The sequence below is a fragment of the Coregonus clupeaformis genome, chromosome 12, assembly GCF_020615455.1.
Source record: "Coregonus clupeaformis isolate EN_2021a chromosome 12, ASM2061545v1, whole genome shotgun sequence".
Taxonomy (NCBI): Eukaryota; Metazoa; Chordata; class Actinopteri; order Salmoniformes; family Salmonidae; genus Coregonus; species Coregonus clupeaformis.
The window spans coordinates 24,816,050-24,829,700 of NC_059203.1; the positions used below are offsets into that span (position 1 = coordinate 24,816,050).

General features: G+C 45.4%; 1 protein-coding gene across 2 annotated transcripts in view; it reads left to right on the forward strand.

Annotated features, from left to right (window-relative positions):
- LOC121578082 (voltage-dependent calcium channel subunit alpha-2/delta-3-like) overlaps window positions 1–13,651 on the forward strand; it is a 96,501-nt gene that overhangs the window by 51,960 nt on the left and 30,890 nt on the right. Inside the window, exons 12-15 of one of the 2 annotated variants that reach the window (XM_041892175.2) lie at window positions 515–593; window positions 1,259–1,404; window positions 1,829–1,846; window positions 12,889–12,960. In XM_041892175.2, the coding sequence (XP_041748109.1) occupies window positions 515–593; window positions 1,259–1,404; window positions 1,829–1,846; window positions 12,889–12,960 (315 nt within the window). The remainder of the gene's footprint in view (window positions 1–514; window positions 594–1,258; window positions 1,405–1,828; window positions 1,847–12,888; window positions 12,961–13,651) is intronic. The other variant, XM_041892176.2, reaches the window with a different exon arrangement.

Here is a 13,651-nt window from a genome sequence, read left to right on the forward strand (position 1 = left end):
GGAGAGGAGAGGAGAGGAGAGGAGAGGAGAGGAGAGGAGAGGAGAGGAGAGGAGAGGAGAGGAGAGATGAAGGGAAAAGAAAGGAAAGGAAGGAAGACAGAGAGCTAAACTAAGTGCTGGGTCTTTCATAGTGAGGCACAAACAGTACTGTAGTAGCCCATACATCTACCCTCCTCCTCTCCTCTCCTCTCCTCTCCTCTCCTCTCCTCTCTCCTCTCCTCTCCTCTCCTCTCCCTCCCCTCCTCTCCTCTCCTCTCTCTCCTCTCCTCTCCTCTCCTCTCCTCTCCTCTCCTCTCCTCTCCTCTCCTCTCCTCTCCTCTCCTCTCCTCGGTACTAGACTATATATCCATCCACTCTCCTCTCCTCTCTTCTCCTCTCCTTTCTCCAGACAGATAGAATCAGGGCAGGAAGATGGAGCACCATGTGATTCCGTCACTGCACGTTTATGTATTCTCTATTTAAATCGGAGCTCACCACACTGTAAATGGCTGACGTCCCTTTCCTCTTCATATAGGTGCGCATATTCCCTTACCTGATTGGCCGGGAGTCTGCCTTTGCTGATAACATGAAATGGATGGCCTGTGCTAATAAAGGTTTGTCTTTTCTTAAAAACTGTATAATGACCACATACACTATGTACCAAATACACCTCACACCACATGTATACTATTACTGTGACGGGATGTTGGCTGTGTGTGAATGTGTGGGTGTGAGTGTGTGTTGGGTAGATTGGCTGTGTGTGAATGTGTGGGCATGAGTGTGTGTTGGGTAGATTGGCTGTGTGTGAATGTGTGGGCATGAGTGTGTGTTGGGTAGATTGGCTGTGTGTGAATGTGTGCAGAGTGGAGTGTCAGTGGAGTGACACAGGGGTCAGGGGCCATCCCTGCCTAATCCCTCTTCCTGTCAGAGCCTTTCCCCCTGGCCACCTGCCGCTGATGGCTCCCGTGCGCCCACGTTCCGGATGAGAGGAGAACGCTCTGGACTGGGAAAGTCACAGTCAGGAAAAGTGATCACTGTGGGATTACACAGCCCAGCTAGTCTATCCTTATTCTAACACTCACAGTAACACACATTTACTGGGAAATACCCCTAGTGTGATACAGTGTGTGTGTGTCTGTGTGTATGTGTGCGTGTGTCTGTGTGTATGTGTGTCTGTGTGTGTGTATATGTGTGTGTGTCTGTGTGTGTGTGTATGTGTGTGTGTGTCTGTATCTGTGTCTGTGTGTGTGTGCGTGCGTGTTTGTGTGTGTTGCCACAGGGTATTTCAGTCAGATCTCCACACTGGCTGATGTACAGGAGAATGTGATGAGGTATCTTCATGTTATGAGTCGTCCTAAAGTCATCGACCACGAACATGACACGGTCTGGACAGAGGCCTACATGGACAGCACTGTGAGTATTATAGTGAGTAGAAAAAGGCGAGGGAGTGTGTGTGTACTATATGTATGTGCAAGCGTGTGTGTGTGCGTTTGCGTGTGTGTCCGTGTGTGTGTGTCCTCTCTGATCAGTCCCCTTCATGCTACAAGAGTGATTCCACATTATGAGCTTCATTCATTTGACTGGATTTTCCAGTTTGACTTGTTCTGCTCTTCTGTGTGCAGAATGGTAATATGCTGTCTGTCTGGCTGACTGTCTGTTTGAGTGTCTGTCTGTCTGTCTGTCTGTCTGTCTGTCTGACTGTGTCTGAGTGTCTGTCTTTCTGACTGTTTGTCTGTCTGACTTACTGACTGTCTGTCTGACTGAGTGAGTGAGCGTCTGTCTGTCTGTCTGTCTGTCTGTCTGTCTGTCTGTCAAGCCTCATATGTCATTTTTCTGTCTCCTTCTGCAGCTCTCCCAGGCACACAAGGTAAATCCTCTCTCTCTCTCTCTCTCTCTCTCTCTCTCTCTCTCTCTCTCTCTCTCTCTCTCTCTCTCTCTCTCTCTCTCTCTCTCTCTCTCTCTCTCTCTCTCTCTCTCTCTCTCTCTCTCTCTCTCTCTCTCTCTCTCTCTCTCTCTCTCTCTCTCTCTCTCTCTCTCTCTCTCTCTCTCTCTTTCTCTCTCTCTCACATTGTCATAAAAATCAGTCTCTCTGACTAGAACTGCTTGAAACTCATTTCCTTGCCATTTTTCCATTCTGGTGTATTATATGGATACATCATCTGAGGAGTTATATAGTTGCCATATATGTTTCTGTAATGTGGTTGCTGAGTCTGCTGCTGAGAGCTGAGACTGCTGTTAGTTGTAAAGGTCTGCTTCTACTTAGTATGGGGATTGTCCAGGACTGCATGTGTATTGTGTAAGTACACGTGCACACACACACACACACACACACACACACACACACACACACACACACACACACACATTAACTCACAAACACAAACACACACACACATGCGCACTTGTGCAAGAACTAGCTCAAACATACAAACACACACATAGTGGTGACAGAGGTGAGGGTTGGGTTGGTAGGGGGATTGTCCTCTGGAGTGTGTTCTGCTGTATCTCAGCCACAGAGACACACCATTCATCATTCTGTGGATCATTGCCTTTTATCTCCTAAAGCCCGTAATAAAACTGACATTGGAGCGGAGAGAGGCAGAGAAAGAAGGAGAGGGGACAGGGGGACGGGGGGGAGGACAGGCGGGGATATCACAAGGTCGTTTCCCAGAAAACTCTTGTGTCTAGCGTCTGCTGACTGTTGCAGGATATTCCCAGTGTGTCTGTACTGAACACTTCTATTCCCAGTGTGTCTGTACTGCACACTTCTATTCCCAGTGTGTCTGTACTGAACCCTTCTATTCCCAGTGTGTCTGTACTGAACCCTTCTATTCCCAGTGTGTCTGTACTGAACACTTCTATTCCCAGTGTGTCTGTACTGAACACTTCTATTCCCAGTGTGTCTGTACTGAACACTTCTATTCCCAGTGTGTCTGTACTGAACACTTCTATTCCCAGTGTCTGTACTGAACACTTCTATTCCCAATGTGTCTGTACTGAACACTTCTATTCCCAGTGTGTCTGTACTGAACACTTCTATTCCCAGTGTGTCTGTACTAAGCCCTTCTCTTCCCAGTGTGTCTGTCCTCAACTCTTCTATTCCCAGTGTGTCTGTACTAAGCCCTTCTCTTCCCAGTGTGTCTGTCCTCAACTCTTCTATTCCCAGTGTGTCTGTACTAAGCCCTTCTCTTCCCAGTTTGTCTGTACTAAGCCCTTCTCTTCCCAGTGTGTCTGTACTAAGCCCTTCTCTTCCCAGTGTGTCTGTACTAAGCCCTTCTCTTCCCAGTGTGTCTGTACTAAGCCCTTACATTTTATTTACATTTTAGTCATTTAGCAGACGCTCTTATCCAGAGCGACTTACAGGAGCAATTAGGGTTAAGGGCCTTGCTTAAGGGCACATCGACAGATTTTTCACCTAGTCGGCTCGGGGATTAGAACCAGCGACCTTTCGGTTACTGGCACAACGCTCTTACCCACTAAGCTACCTGCCTGTACTCATCTCTTCTATTCCCAGTGTGTCTGTACTAAGCCCTTCTCTTCCCAGTTTGTCTGTACTAAGCCCTTCTCTTCCCAGTGTGTCTGTCCTCAGCTCTTCTATTCCCAGTGTGTCTGTACTAAGCCCTTCTCTTCCCAGTTTGTCTGTCCTCAACTCTTCTATTCCCAGTGTGTCTGTACTAAGCCCTTCTCTTCCCAGTGTGTCTGTACTAAGCCCTTCTCTTCCCAGTGTGTCTGTCCTCAACACTTCTATTCCCAGTGTGTCTGTACTGAACCCTTCTATTCCCAGTGTGTCTGTACTGAACCCTTCTATTCCCAGTGTGTCTGTACTGAACACTTCTATTCCCAGTGTGTCTGTACTGAACACTTCTATTCCCAGTGTGTCTGTACTGAACACATCTATTCCCAGTGTGTCTGTACTGAACACTTCTATTCCCAGTGTGTCTGTACTGAACACTTCTATTCCCAGTGTGTCTGTACTGAACCCTTCTATTCCCAGTGTGTCTGTACTGAACACTTCTATTCCCAGTGTGTCTGTACTGAACACTTCTATTCCCAGTGTTTCTGTACTGAACACATCTATTCCCAGTGTGTCTGTACTGAACACTTCTATTCCCAGTGTCTGTACTGAACACTTCTATTCCCAATGTGTCTGTACTGAACACTTCTATTCCCAGTGTGTCTGTACTGAACACTTCTATTCCCAGTGTGTCTGTACTGAACCCTTCTTTTCCCAGTGTGTCTGTGCTAAACCCTTCTATTCCCAGTGTGTCTGTACTAAGCCCTTCTCTTCCCAGTGTGTCTGTCCTCAACTCTTCTATTCCCAGTGTGTCTGTACTAAGCCCTTCTCTTCCCAGTGTGTCTGTCCTCAACTCTTCTATTCCCAGTGTGTCTGTACTAAGCCCTTCTCTTCCCAGTTTGTCTGTACTAAGCCCTTCTCTTCCCAGTGTGTCTGTACTAAGCCCTTCTCTTCCCAGTGTGTCTGTACTAAGCCCTTCTCTTCCCAGTGTGTCTGTACTAAGCCCTTCTCTTCCCAGTGTGTCTGTACTAAGCCCTTCTCTTCCCAGTGTGTCTGTCCTCAACTCTTCTATTCCCAGTGTGTCTGTACTAAGCCCTTCTCTTCCCAGTTTGTCTGTCCTCAACTCTTCTATTCCCAGTGTGTATGTACTAAGCCCTTCTCTTCCCAGTGTGTCTGTACTAAGCCCTTCTCTTCCCAGTGTGTCTGTCCTCAACACTTCTATTCCCAGTGTGTCTGTACTGAACCCTTCTATTCCCAGTGTGTCTGTACTGAACCCTTCTATTCCCAGTGTGTCTGTACTAAACACTTCTATTCCCAGTGTGTCTGTACTGAACACTTCTATTCCCAGTGTGTCTGTACTGAACACATCTATTCCCAGTGTGTCTGTACTGAACACTTCTATTCCCAGTGTCTGTACTGAACACTTCTATTCCCAATGTGTCTGTACTGAACACTTCTATTCCCAGTGTGTCTGTACTGAACACTTCTATTCCCAGTGTGTCTGTACTGAACCCTTCTTTTCCCAGTGTGTCTGTGCTAAACCCTTCTATTCCCAGTGTGTCTGTACTAAGCCCTTCTCTTCCCAGTGTGTCTGTCCTCAACTCTTCTATTCCCAGTGTGTCTGTACTAAGCCCTTCTCTTCCCAGTGTGTCTGTCCTCAACTCTTCTATTCCCAGTGTGTCTGTACTAAGCCCTTCTCTTCCCAGTTTGTCTGTACTAAGCCCTTCTCTTCCCAGTGTGTCTGTACTAAGCCCTTCTCTTCCCAGTGTGTCTGTACTAAGCCCTTCTCTTCCCAGTGTGTCTGTACTAAGCCCTTCTCTTCCCAGTGTGTCTGTACTAAGCCCTTCTCTTCCCAGTGTGTCTGTCCTCAACTCTTCTATTCCCAGTGTGTCTGTACTAAGCCCTTCTCTTCCCAGTTTGTCTGTACTAAGCCCTTCTCTTCCCAGTTTGTCTGTCCTCAACTCTTCTATTCCCAGTGTGTCTGTACTAAGCCCTTCTCTTCCCAGTGTGTCTGTCCTCAACTCTTCTATTCCCAGTGTGTCTGTACTAAACCCTTCTCTTCCCAGTGTGTCTGTACTAAACCATTCTATTCCCAGTGTTTCTGTAGTAAGCTCTTCTGATGGGAAGGGGCTTGGGGTCTACCAGGGTCTACCTGCACAGGTAATACTGGGCTGGAGGGGCTGCTGCTCTGGAATGAAGAGGGTGGTCGATGGTGAAACCCTCCATCAACCATTTTGTTGAGTCAGCAAAGAAACATACTGCCACCTTAGTACCCTAGTAACCTAGTACCATACAGAGACTACCTTAATACCCTAGTGCCTTAGTACCCTAGTACCATACAGAGACTACCTTAGTACCCTAGTGCCTTAGTACCATAGTACCATACAGAGACCACCTTAGTACCCTAGTACCATACAGAGACTACCTTAGTACCCTAGTGCCTTAGTACCTTAGTACCCTAGTACCTTAGTACCCTCATACTTTAGTACCCTAGTACCATACAGAGACTACCTTAATACCCTAGCACCCTAATACCATGCAGAGACTACCTTAATACCCTAGTACCCTAGTACCATGCAGAGACTACCTTAATACCCTAGTGCCTTAGTACCCTAGTACCATACAGAGACTACCTTAGTACCCTAGTGCCTTAGTACCATAGTACCATACAGAGACCACCTTAGTACCCTAGTACCATACAGAGACTACCTTAGTACCCTAGTGCCTTAGTACCTTAGTACCCTAGTACCTTAGTACCCTCATACTTTAGTACCCTAGTACCATACAGAGACTACCTTAATACCCTAGCACCCTAATACCATGCAGAGACTACCTTAATACCCTAGTACCCTAGTACCATGCAGAGACTACCTTAGTACCCTAGTACCTTAGTAGCCTGGTACCCTAGTACCTTAGTGCACTAATACCCTAGTACCTTAGTACCCTAGTACCCTAGTACCTTAGTACCCTAGTAATCTAGTACCCTAGTACCCTACACAGTTCACTGCCTCTCTCCAACACATGTACAGTACATGGACACACTCTTTTTTGCAATACATATTTTATCCTGCAAATAGCCACATACATGTACACAGTACACACACACACACACACACACACACACACACACACACACACACACACACACACACACACACACACACACACACACACACACACAAACACACACTCACCCTCTTTTATGCAAACACACACACTCTCCCACACACAAATAGCCACACAATCACACACAGTACACACAGTCACAGCTGTGTCCATGAGCCTGTGAGGTGAGGGAATAGCAGACCTAGTTTTAGCGAGTTCATGTGTTTAATCAAGTCAGTTCTCATTCTGCTGAGCATAGCCCCGATCTCAGCCAAACAGGAAACACACACTGGGGATCACTCTAAACCGGAGCTTCACTATAAATGTACAATAAAGCCACAAACCACGAGCAACATTAACCATAGTTTTATACTCCAGACTGCAGGGCTGCCAACTTTTGAAGAAAACTTGGAGTGAGATTTGCTATGATAATTTCATTGCTCCCTGGGACAACCCCTAGATGGGGGGGGGGGGTCATAAAATGTTACTGTTTTAAAGCTAATTTCCTGCAATTCTATGTATTTTGACATGGCTTTAGTTAGGCCTATGACCAGGGTAGACATTTTTTTTAAATGTACACCACAGGTCAAGTGTATTCAGGATGCTTTGAACATTAAATGAACACTCAAAATTTGATGACTTTGTTAATTTGAGATTTTTTATGTGGTTTGACACTTTATTCAGACAGTAATGAAATGAGATGGGGAGACACAAATGGGAGAAACAGTGGGAAGGTTGGAAGCAGGGATTTATTCCTGTTTTCAGGTGGAAAGTTGTATGTGACATATGCCGGGAATGGTTACCACTACACCAAGGCTCTGCACAGGAAATACTAATATTAATGATTGATGGCATGGGTAACCAAATCATAGATTGCAGTCTCCTTGTCCATAAATTGTTTTCAAGGTAAGGACACAAATATTTTGTAAGTTGGGTGAACTTTTTAAAATAGGGCTGGAAGAAAATCGTGCTTGCTCTCCAGGAGGTTTGGCCACCTCTGATCTATGTTTCCCAAGTGCTGAGTATTTGAAAATGTTCTTGTTATAACAATACATTTTTCAAAATCACCTAACGTTCAAGAAAAATCTAACGAATATCAATATTCAGGTGGTTTATGATTACTAGTTGAAGATCCTTGCCTTCATCTTACTCTACACAGTCCCCCTACCATCTCTTCATCTTACTCTACACAGTCCCTCTACCATCTCTTCATCTTACTCTACACAGTCCCCCTACCATCTCTTCATCTTACTCTACACAGTCCCCCTACCATCTCTTCATCTTACTCTACACAGTCCCTCTACCATCTCTTCATCTTACTCTACACAGTCCCTCTACCATCTCTTCATCTTACTCTACACAGTCCCCCTACCATCTCTTCATCTTACTCTACACAGTCCCCTCCAGTCTACACCATCTCTTCATCTTACTCTACACAGTCCCCTCCAGTCTACACCATCTCTTCATCTTACTCTACACAGTCCCCTCCAGTCTACACCATCTCTTCATCTTACTCTACACAGTCCCCTCTAGTCTACACCATATCTTCATCTTACTCTACACAGTCCCCTCCAGTCTACACCATCTCTTCATCTTACTCTACACAGTCCCCTCCAGTCTACACCATCTCTTCATCTTACTCTACACAGTCCCCTCTAGTCTACACCATATCTTCATCTTACTCTACACAGTCCCCTCCAGTCTACACCATCTCTTCATCTTACTCTACACAGTCCCCTCCAGTCTACACCATCTCTTTATCTTACTCTACACAGTCCCCTCCAGTCTACACCATCTCTTCATCTTACTCTACACAGTCCCCCCAGTCTACACCATCTCTTCATCTTACTCTACACAGTCCGCTCCAGTCTACACCATCTCTTCATCTTACTCTACACAGTTCTCCTACCATCTCTTCATCTTACTCTACACAGTCCCTCTACCATCTCTTCATCTTACTCTACACAGTCCCTCTACCATCTCTTCATCTTACTCTACACAGTCCCTCTACCATCTCTTCATCTTACTCTACACAGTCCCTCTACCATCTCTTCATCTTACTCTACACAGTCCCCCTACCATCTCTTCATCTTACTCTACACAGTCCCTCTACCATCTCTTCATCTTACTCTACACAGTCCCCCTACCATATATTCATCTTACTATACACAGTCCCTCTACCATCTCTTCATCTTACTCTACACAGTCCCCCTACCATCTCTTCATCTTACTCTACACAGTCCCTCTACCATCTCTTCATCTTACTCTACACAGTCCCCCTACCATCTCTTCATCTTACTCTACACAGTCCCCCTACCATCTCTTCATCTTACTCTACACAGTCCCTCTACCATCTCTTCATCTTACTCTACACAGTCCCTCTACCATCTCTTCATCTTACTCTACACAGTCCCCCTACCATCTCTTCATCTTACTCTACACAGTCCCCTCCAGTCTACACCATCTCTTCATCTTACTCTACACAGTCCCCTCCAGTCTACACCATCTCTTTATCTTACTCTACACAGTCCCCTCCAGTCTACACCATCTCTTCATCTTACTCTACACAGTCCCCTCCAGTCTACACCATCTCTTCATCTTACTCTACACAGTCCCCTCTAGTCTACACCATATCTTCATCTTACTCTACACAGTCCCCTCCAGTCTACACCATCTCTTCATCTTACTCTACACAGTCCCCTCCAGTCTACACCATCTCTTCATCTTACTCTACACAGTCCCCTCTAGTCTACACCATATCTTCATCTTACTCTACACAGTCCCCTCCAGTCTACACCATCTCTTCATCTTACTCTACACAGTCCCCTCCAGTCTACACCATCTCTTTATCTTACTCTACACAGTCCCCTCCAGTCTACACCATCTCTTCATCTTACTCTACACAGTCCCCCCAGTCTACACCATCTCTTCATCTTACTCTACACAGTCCGCTCCAGTCTACACCATCTCTTCATCTTACTCTACACAGTTCTCCTACCATCTCTTCATCTTACTCTACACAGTCCCTCTACCATCTCTTCATCTTACTCTACACAGTCCCTCTACCATCTCTTCATCTTACTCTACACAGTCCCTCTACCATCTCTTCATCTTACTCTACACAGTCCCTCTACCATCTCTTCATCTTACTCTACACAGTCCCCCTACCATCTCTTCATCTTACTCTACACAGTCCCTCTACCATCTCTTCATCTTACTCTACACAGTCCCCCTACCATATCTTCATCTTACTATACACAGTCCCTCTACCATCTCTTCATCTTACTCTACACAGTCCCTCTACCATCTCTTCATCTTACTCTACACAGTCCCCCTACCATCTCTTCATCTTACTCTACACAGTCCCTCTACCATCTCTTCATCTTACTCTACACAGTCCCTCTACCATCTCTTCATCTTACTCTACACAGTCCCCCTACCATCTCTTCATCTTACTCTACACAGTCCCTCTACCATCTCTTCATCTTACTCTACACAGTCCCCCTACCATATCTTCATCTTACTATACACAGTCCCTCTACCATCTCTTCATCTTACTCTACACAGTCCCTCTACCATCTCTTCATCTTACTCTACACAGTCCCTCTACCATCTCTTCATCTTACTCTACACAGTCCCTCTACCATCTCTTCATCTTACTCTACACAGTCCCTCTACCATCTCTTCATCTTACTCTACACAGTCCCCCTACCATCTCTTCATCTTACTCTACACAGTCCCTCTACCATCTCTTCATCTTACTCTACACAGTCCCCCTACCATATCTTCATCTTACTATACACAGTCCCTCTACCATCTCTTCATCTTACTCTACACAGTCCCTCTACCATCTCTTCATCTTACTCTACACAGTCCCCCTACCATATCTTCATCTTACTCTACACAGTCCCTCTACCATCTCTTCATCTTACTCTACACAGTCCCTCTACCATCTCTTCATCTTACTCTACACAGTCCCCCTACCATCTCTTCATCTTACTCTACACAGTCCCTCTACCATCTCTTCATCTTACTCTACACAGTCCCTCTACCATCTCTTCATCTTACTCTACACAGTCCCCCTACCATCTCTTCATCTTACTCTACACAGTCCCTCTACCATCTCTTCATCTTACTCTACACAGTCCCTCTACCATCTCTTCATCTTACTCTACACAGTCCCCCTACCATCTCTTCATCTTACTCTACACAGTCCCTCTACCATCTCTTCATCTTACTCTACACAGTCCCTCTACCATCTCTTCATCTTACTCTACACAGTCCCTCTACCATCTCTTCATCTTACTCTACACAGTCCCTCTACCATCTCTTCATCTTACTCTACACAGTCCCCCTACCATCTCTTCATCTTACTCTACACAGTCCCCTCCAGTCTACACCATCTCTTTATCTTACTCTACACAGTCCCCTCCAGTCTACACCATCTCTTCATCTTACTCTACACAGTCCCCTCCAGTCTACACCATCTCTTCATCTTACTCTACACAGTCCCCCTACCATCTCTTCATCTTACTCTACACAGTCCCCTCCAGTCTACACCATCTCTTCATCTTACTCTACACAGTCCCCCTACCATCTCTTCATCTTACTCTACACAGTCCTCCTACCATCTCTTCATCTTACTCTACACAGTCCCCCTACCATCTCTTCATCTTACTCTACACAGTCCCTCTACCATATCTTCATCTTACTCTACACAGTCCCCCTACCATCTCTTCATCTTACTCTACACAGTCCCTCTACCATCTCTTCATCTTACTCTACACAGTCCCCCTACCATCTCTTCATCTTACTCTACACAGTCCCTCTACCATCTCTTCATCTTACTCTATACAGTCCCTCTACCATCTCTTCATCTTACTTTACACAGTCCCTCTACCATCTCTCCAGTCTACACCATCTCTTCATCTTACTCTACACAGTCCCTCTACCATCTCTCCAGTCTACACCATCTCTGCCTAGCACGTCCACAATACTAAAATGTCAACATTTATATTTGAGGCCTGGAGCATTCAATATCCAATGCTTATTTGTATGACTTATTCAAAACTGTCCATGAATGGCTGCAAAAATACATAGCCTCATATTATCCATTTTCAAAAACACAAGGCATATCAGATTACACTGGCAAAATTGAGAAGTGGAATAATAAAATAAGTTTGGGGAATAACAGCAGTGTTCTTGCTGACAAGCACAGTAATTACCCTATATATTTAGCCATTGTTAAGAATGAGAATTGTTCAACTGATCAGACTAAATAAAGTAAATATATAATAAAATCTCCTGAAGACAGAATTACATAAATCTGCCCCTACACCCTAACCAAATAATTTTAATATTTATTGTCCCTCCTCTAGAATCAAACGTACACTTTTGGGTTCACAATATGTTTGTCAAAATGATTTTCATAGTTACAAATCAGGTCACCCTACTAAACTTCCCTGCTAAAACATACTGTAGGACTGTCTGCTGGCTTTTAGTTGTCACAGCCTAAATGCCAATCACCAATCGAGGGGACCAACGCAAGTGTAGATTAAATCGACTTCAGTACATGCTGTCAAAAGGTTGCATTCTGCAATAGGAAGTAAAAGCAACCTAATTTTGTTGACAACATTGTATATAAAACAGCCCTACCATGCTGCTCTTTTTACAGTTTTATAGTCTCAGCTGAGAACATTTTCACTCTCCATTCAGCTCCATTCTCCTAATCTTGAGGGGCGTTTCTTTAAAACGTGCATCCAATTCCCTTGATCCCTTACATAAATAGACCAATCATATGCTTCAATGTGCCGTGGTTCACAGTGCTGTGGTAAAACAGGACAATGATAGAGGTTCTGCTTGTGATGTTAAGTTGCAGGCACAGATGCTACGATTTCTATTCAAAACGATTTGGAGCACAGTTGAGAAGTTAACACACTGACTATACAATGGACTAATTAGAAAAATAAATACAGTACTTTTCACAGCATGAGATATAAGAGGTGTGTCGTGTGAGCGTGACAAGAGGGTCAAATACGTGTGTCTCACGGCCAATGCGTGAGAGTTGGCAGCTCTGAGATTGTCTTCTATTTTGAATAAAAAATATATGTTTGGTTAAATCTATTTTGGTGAAAACTTGGCAGGGATGGATATTGTTGTGTATATTCCTCTGTTGACTCAGATTAGCATTTAGCATCAGTCAGACAGTGAGTACTGTAGCAACAGCCTATGATGGTTAAAATATAAGGAATTTCAGTAGACACTGTCTCTGTCACTGTGTTCTGTCTCAGTCCAGAAACAAGAAGGGCCCTAGCCTGATGACCACTGTGGCCATGCCTGTGTTCAGCACCAAGAACGAGACGGTAAGTGTGTTGTCACGAACGTTGAGAGACGGGTCAGACCAAGGTCCAGCGTGAAAAGCGTACATGTTTATTAACTAAATAAACATTCAACAAAACAAGAAACAACGTAACGTGAAGTCCAAAAGGCTATACACATACCAGCCTAACAGAAACAAGATCCCACAATACACAGTAGGCAATGGGCTACCTAAGTATGATCCCCAATCAGAGACAACGAGCGACAGCTGTCTCTGATTGGGAATCACACCCGGCCAAACCTAGAAACACAACCTAGCACTGCAACATAGAAATAGACTAACTAGATCATAAACATAGAATATATAACATAGAAACTCACGCCCTGACCAAACCAACTAAAGACAACAGGCCTCTCAAGGCCAGGGCGTGACAGTAACCCCCCCAAAGGTGCGTACTCCGGCCGCACCAACCTGACTCATTAGGGGAGGGTCCGGGTGAGCATTCAGCCTCGGAGGCGGATCCGGCTCCGAGGCTGACGACCTCTCCCTCTCTGCCTCCCCGTTGCGCCCCTGGTCTGGTCTGGACCTCGGCGCGATGCTTCCCCTCTCCTTCCTCCCACGATGCACCAAGCCCTGTCTGGACCCTGGTGTGGGAGGCCCAGACCCTGGAGAGGGGCTGACTTCTGGGTCTGGAGTGGAGCCGCTGACCGGAGCTGAACTGGACCCCGGTGGAG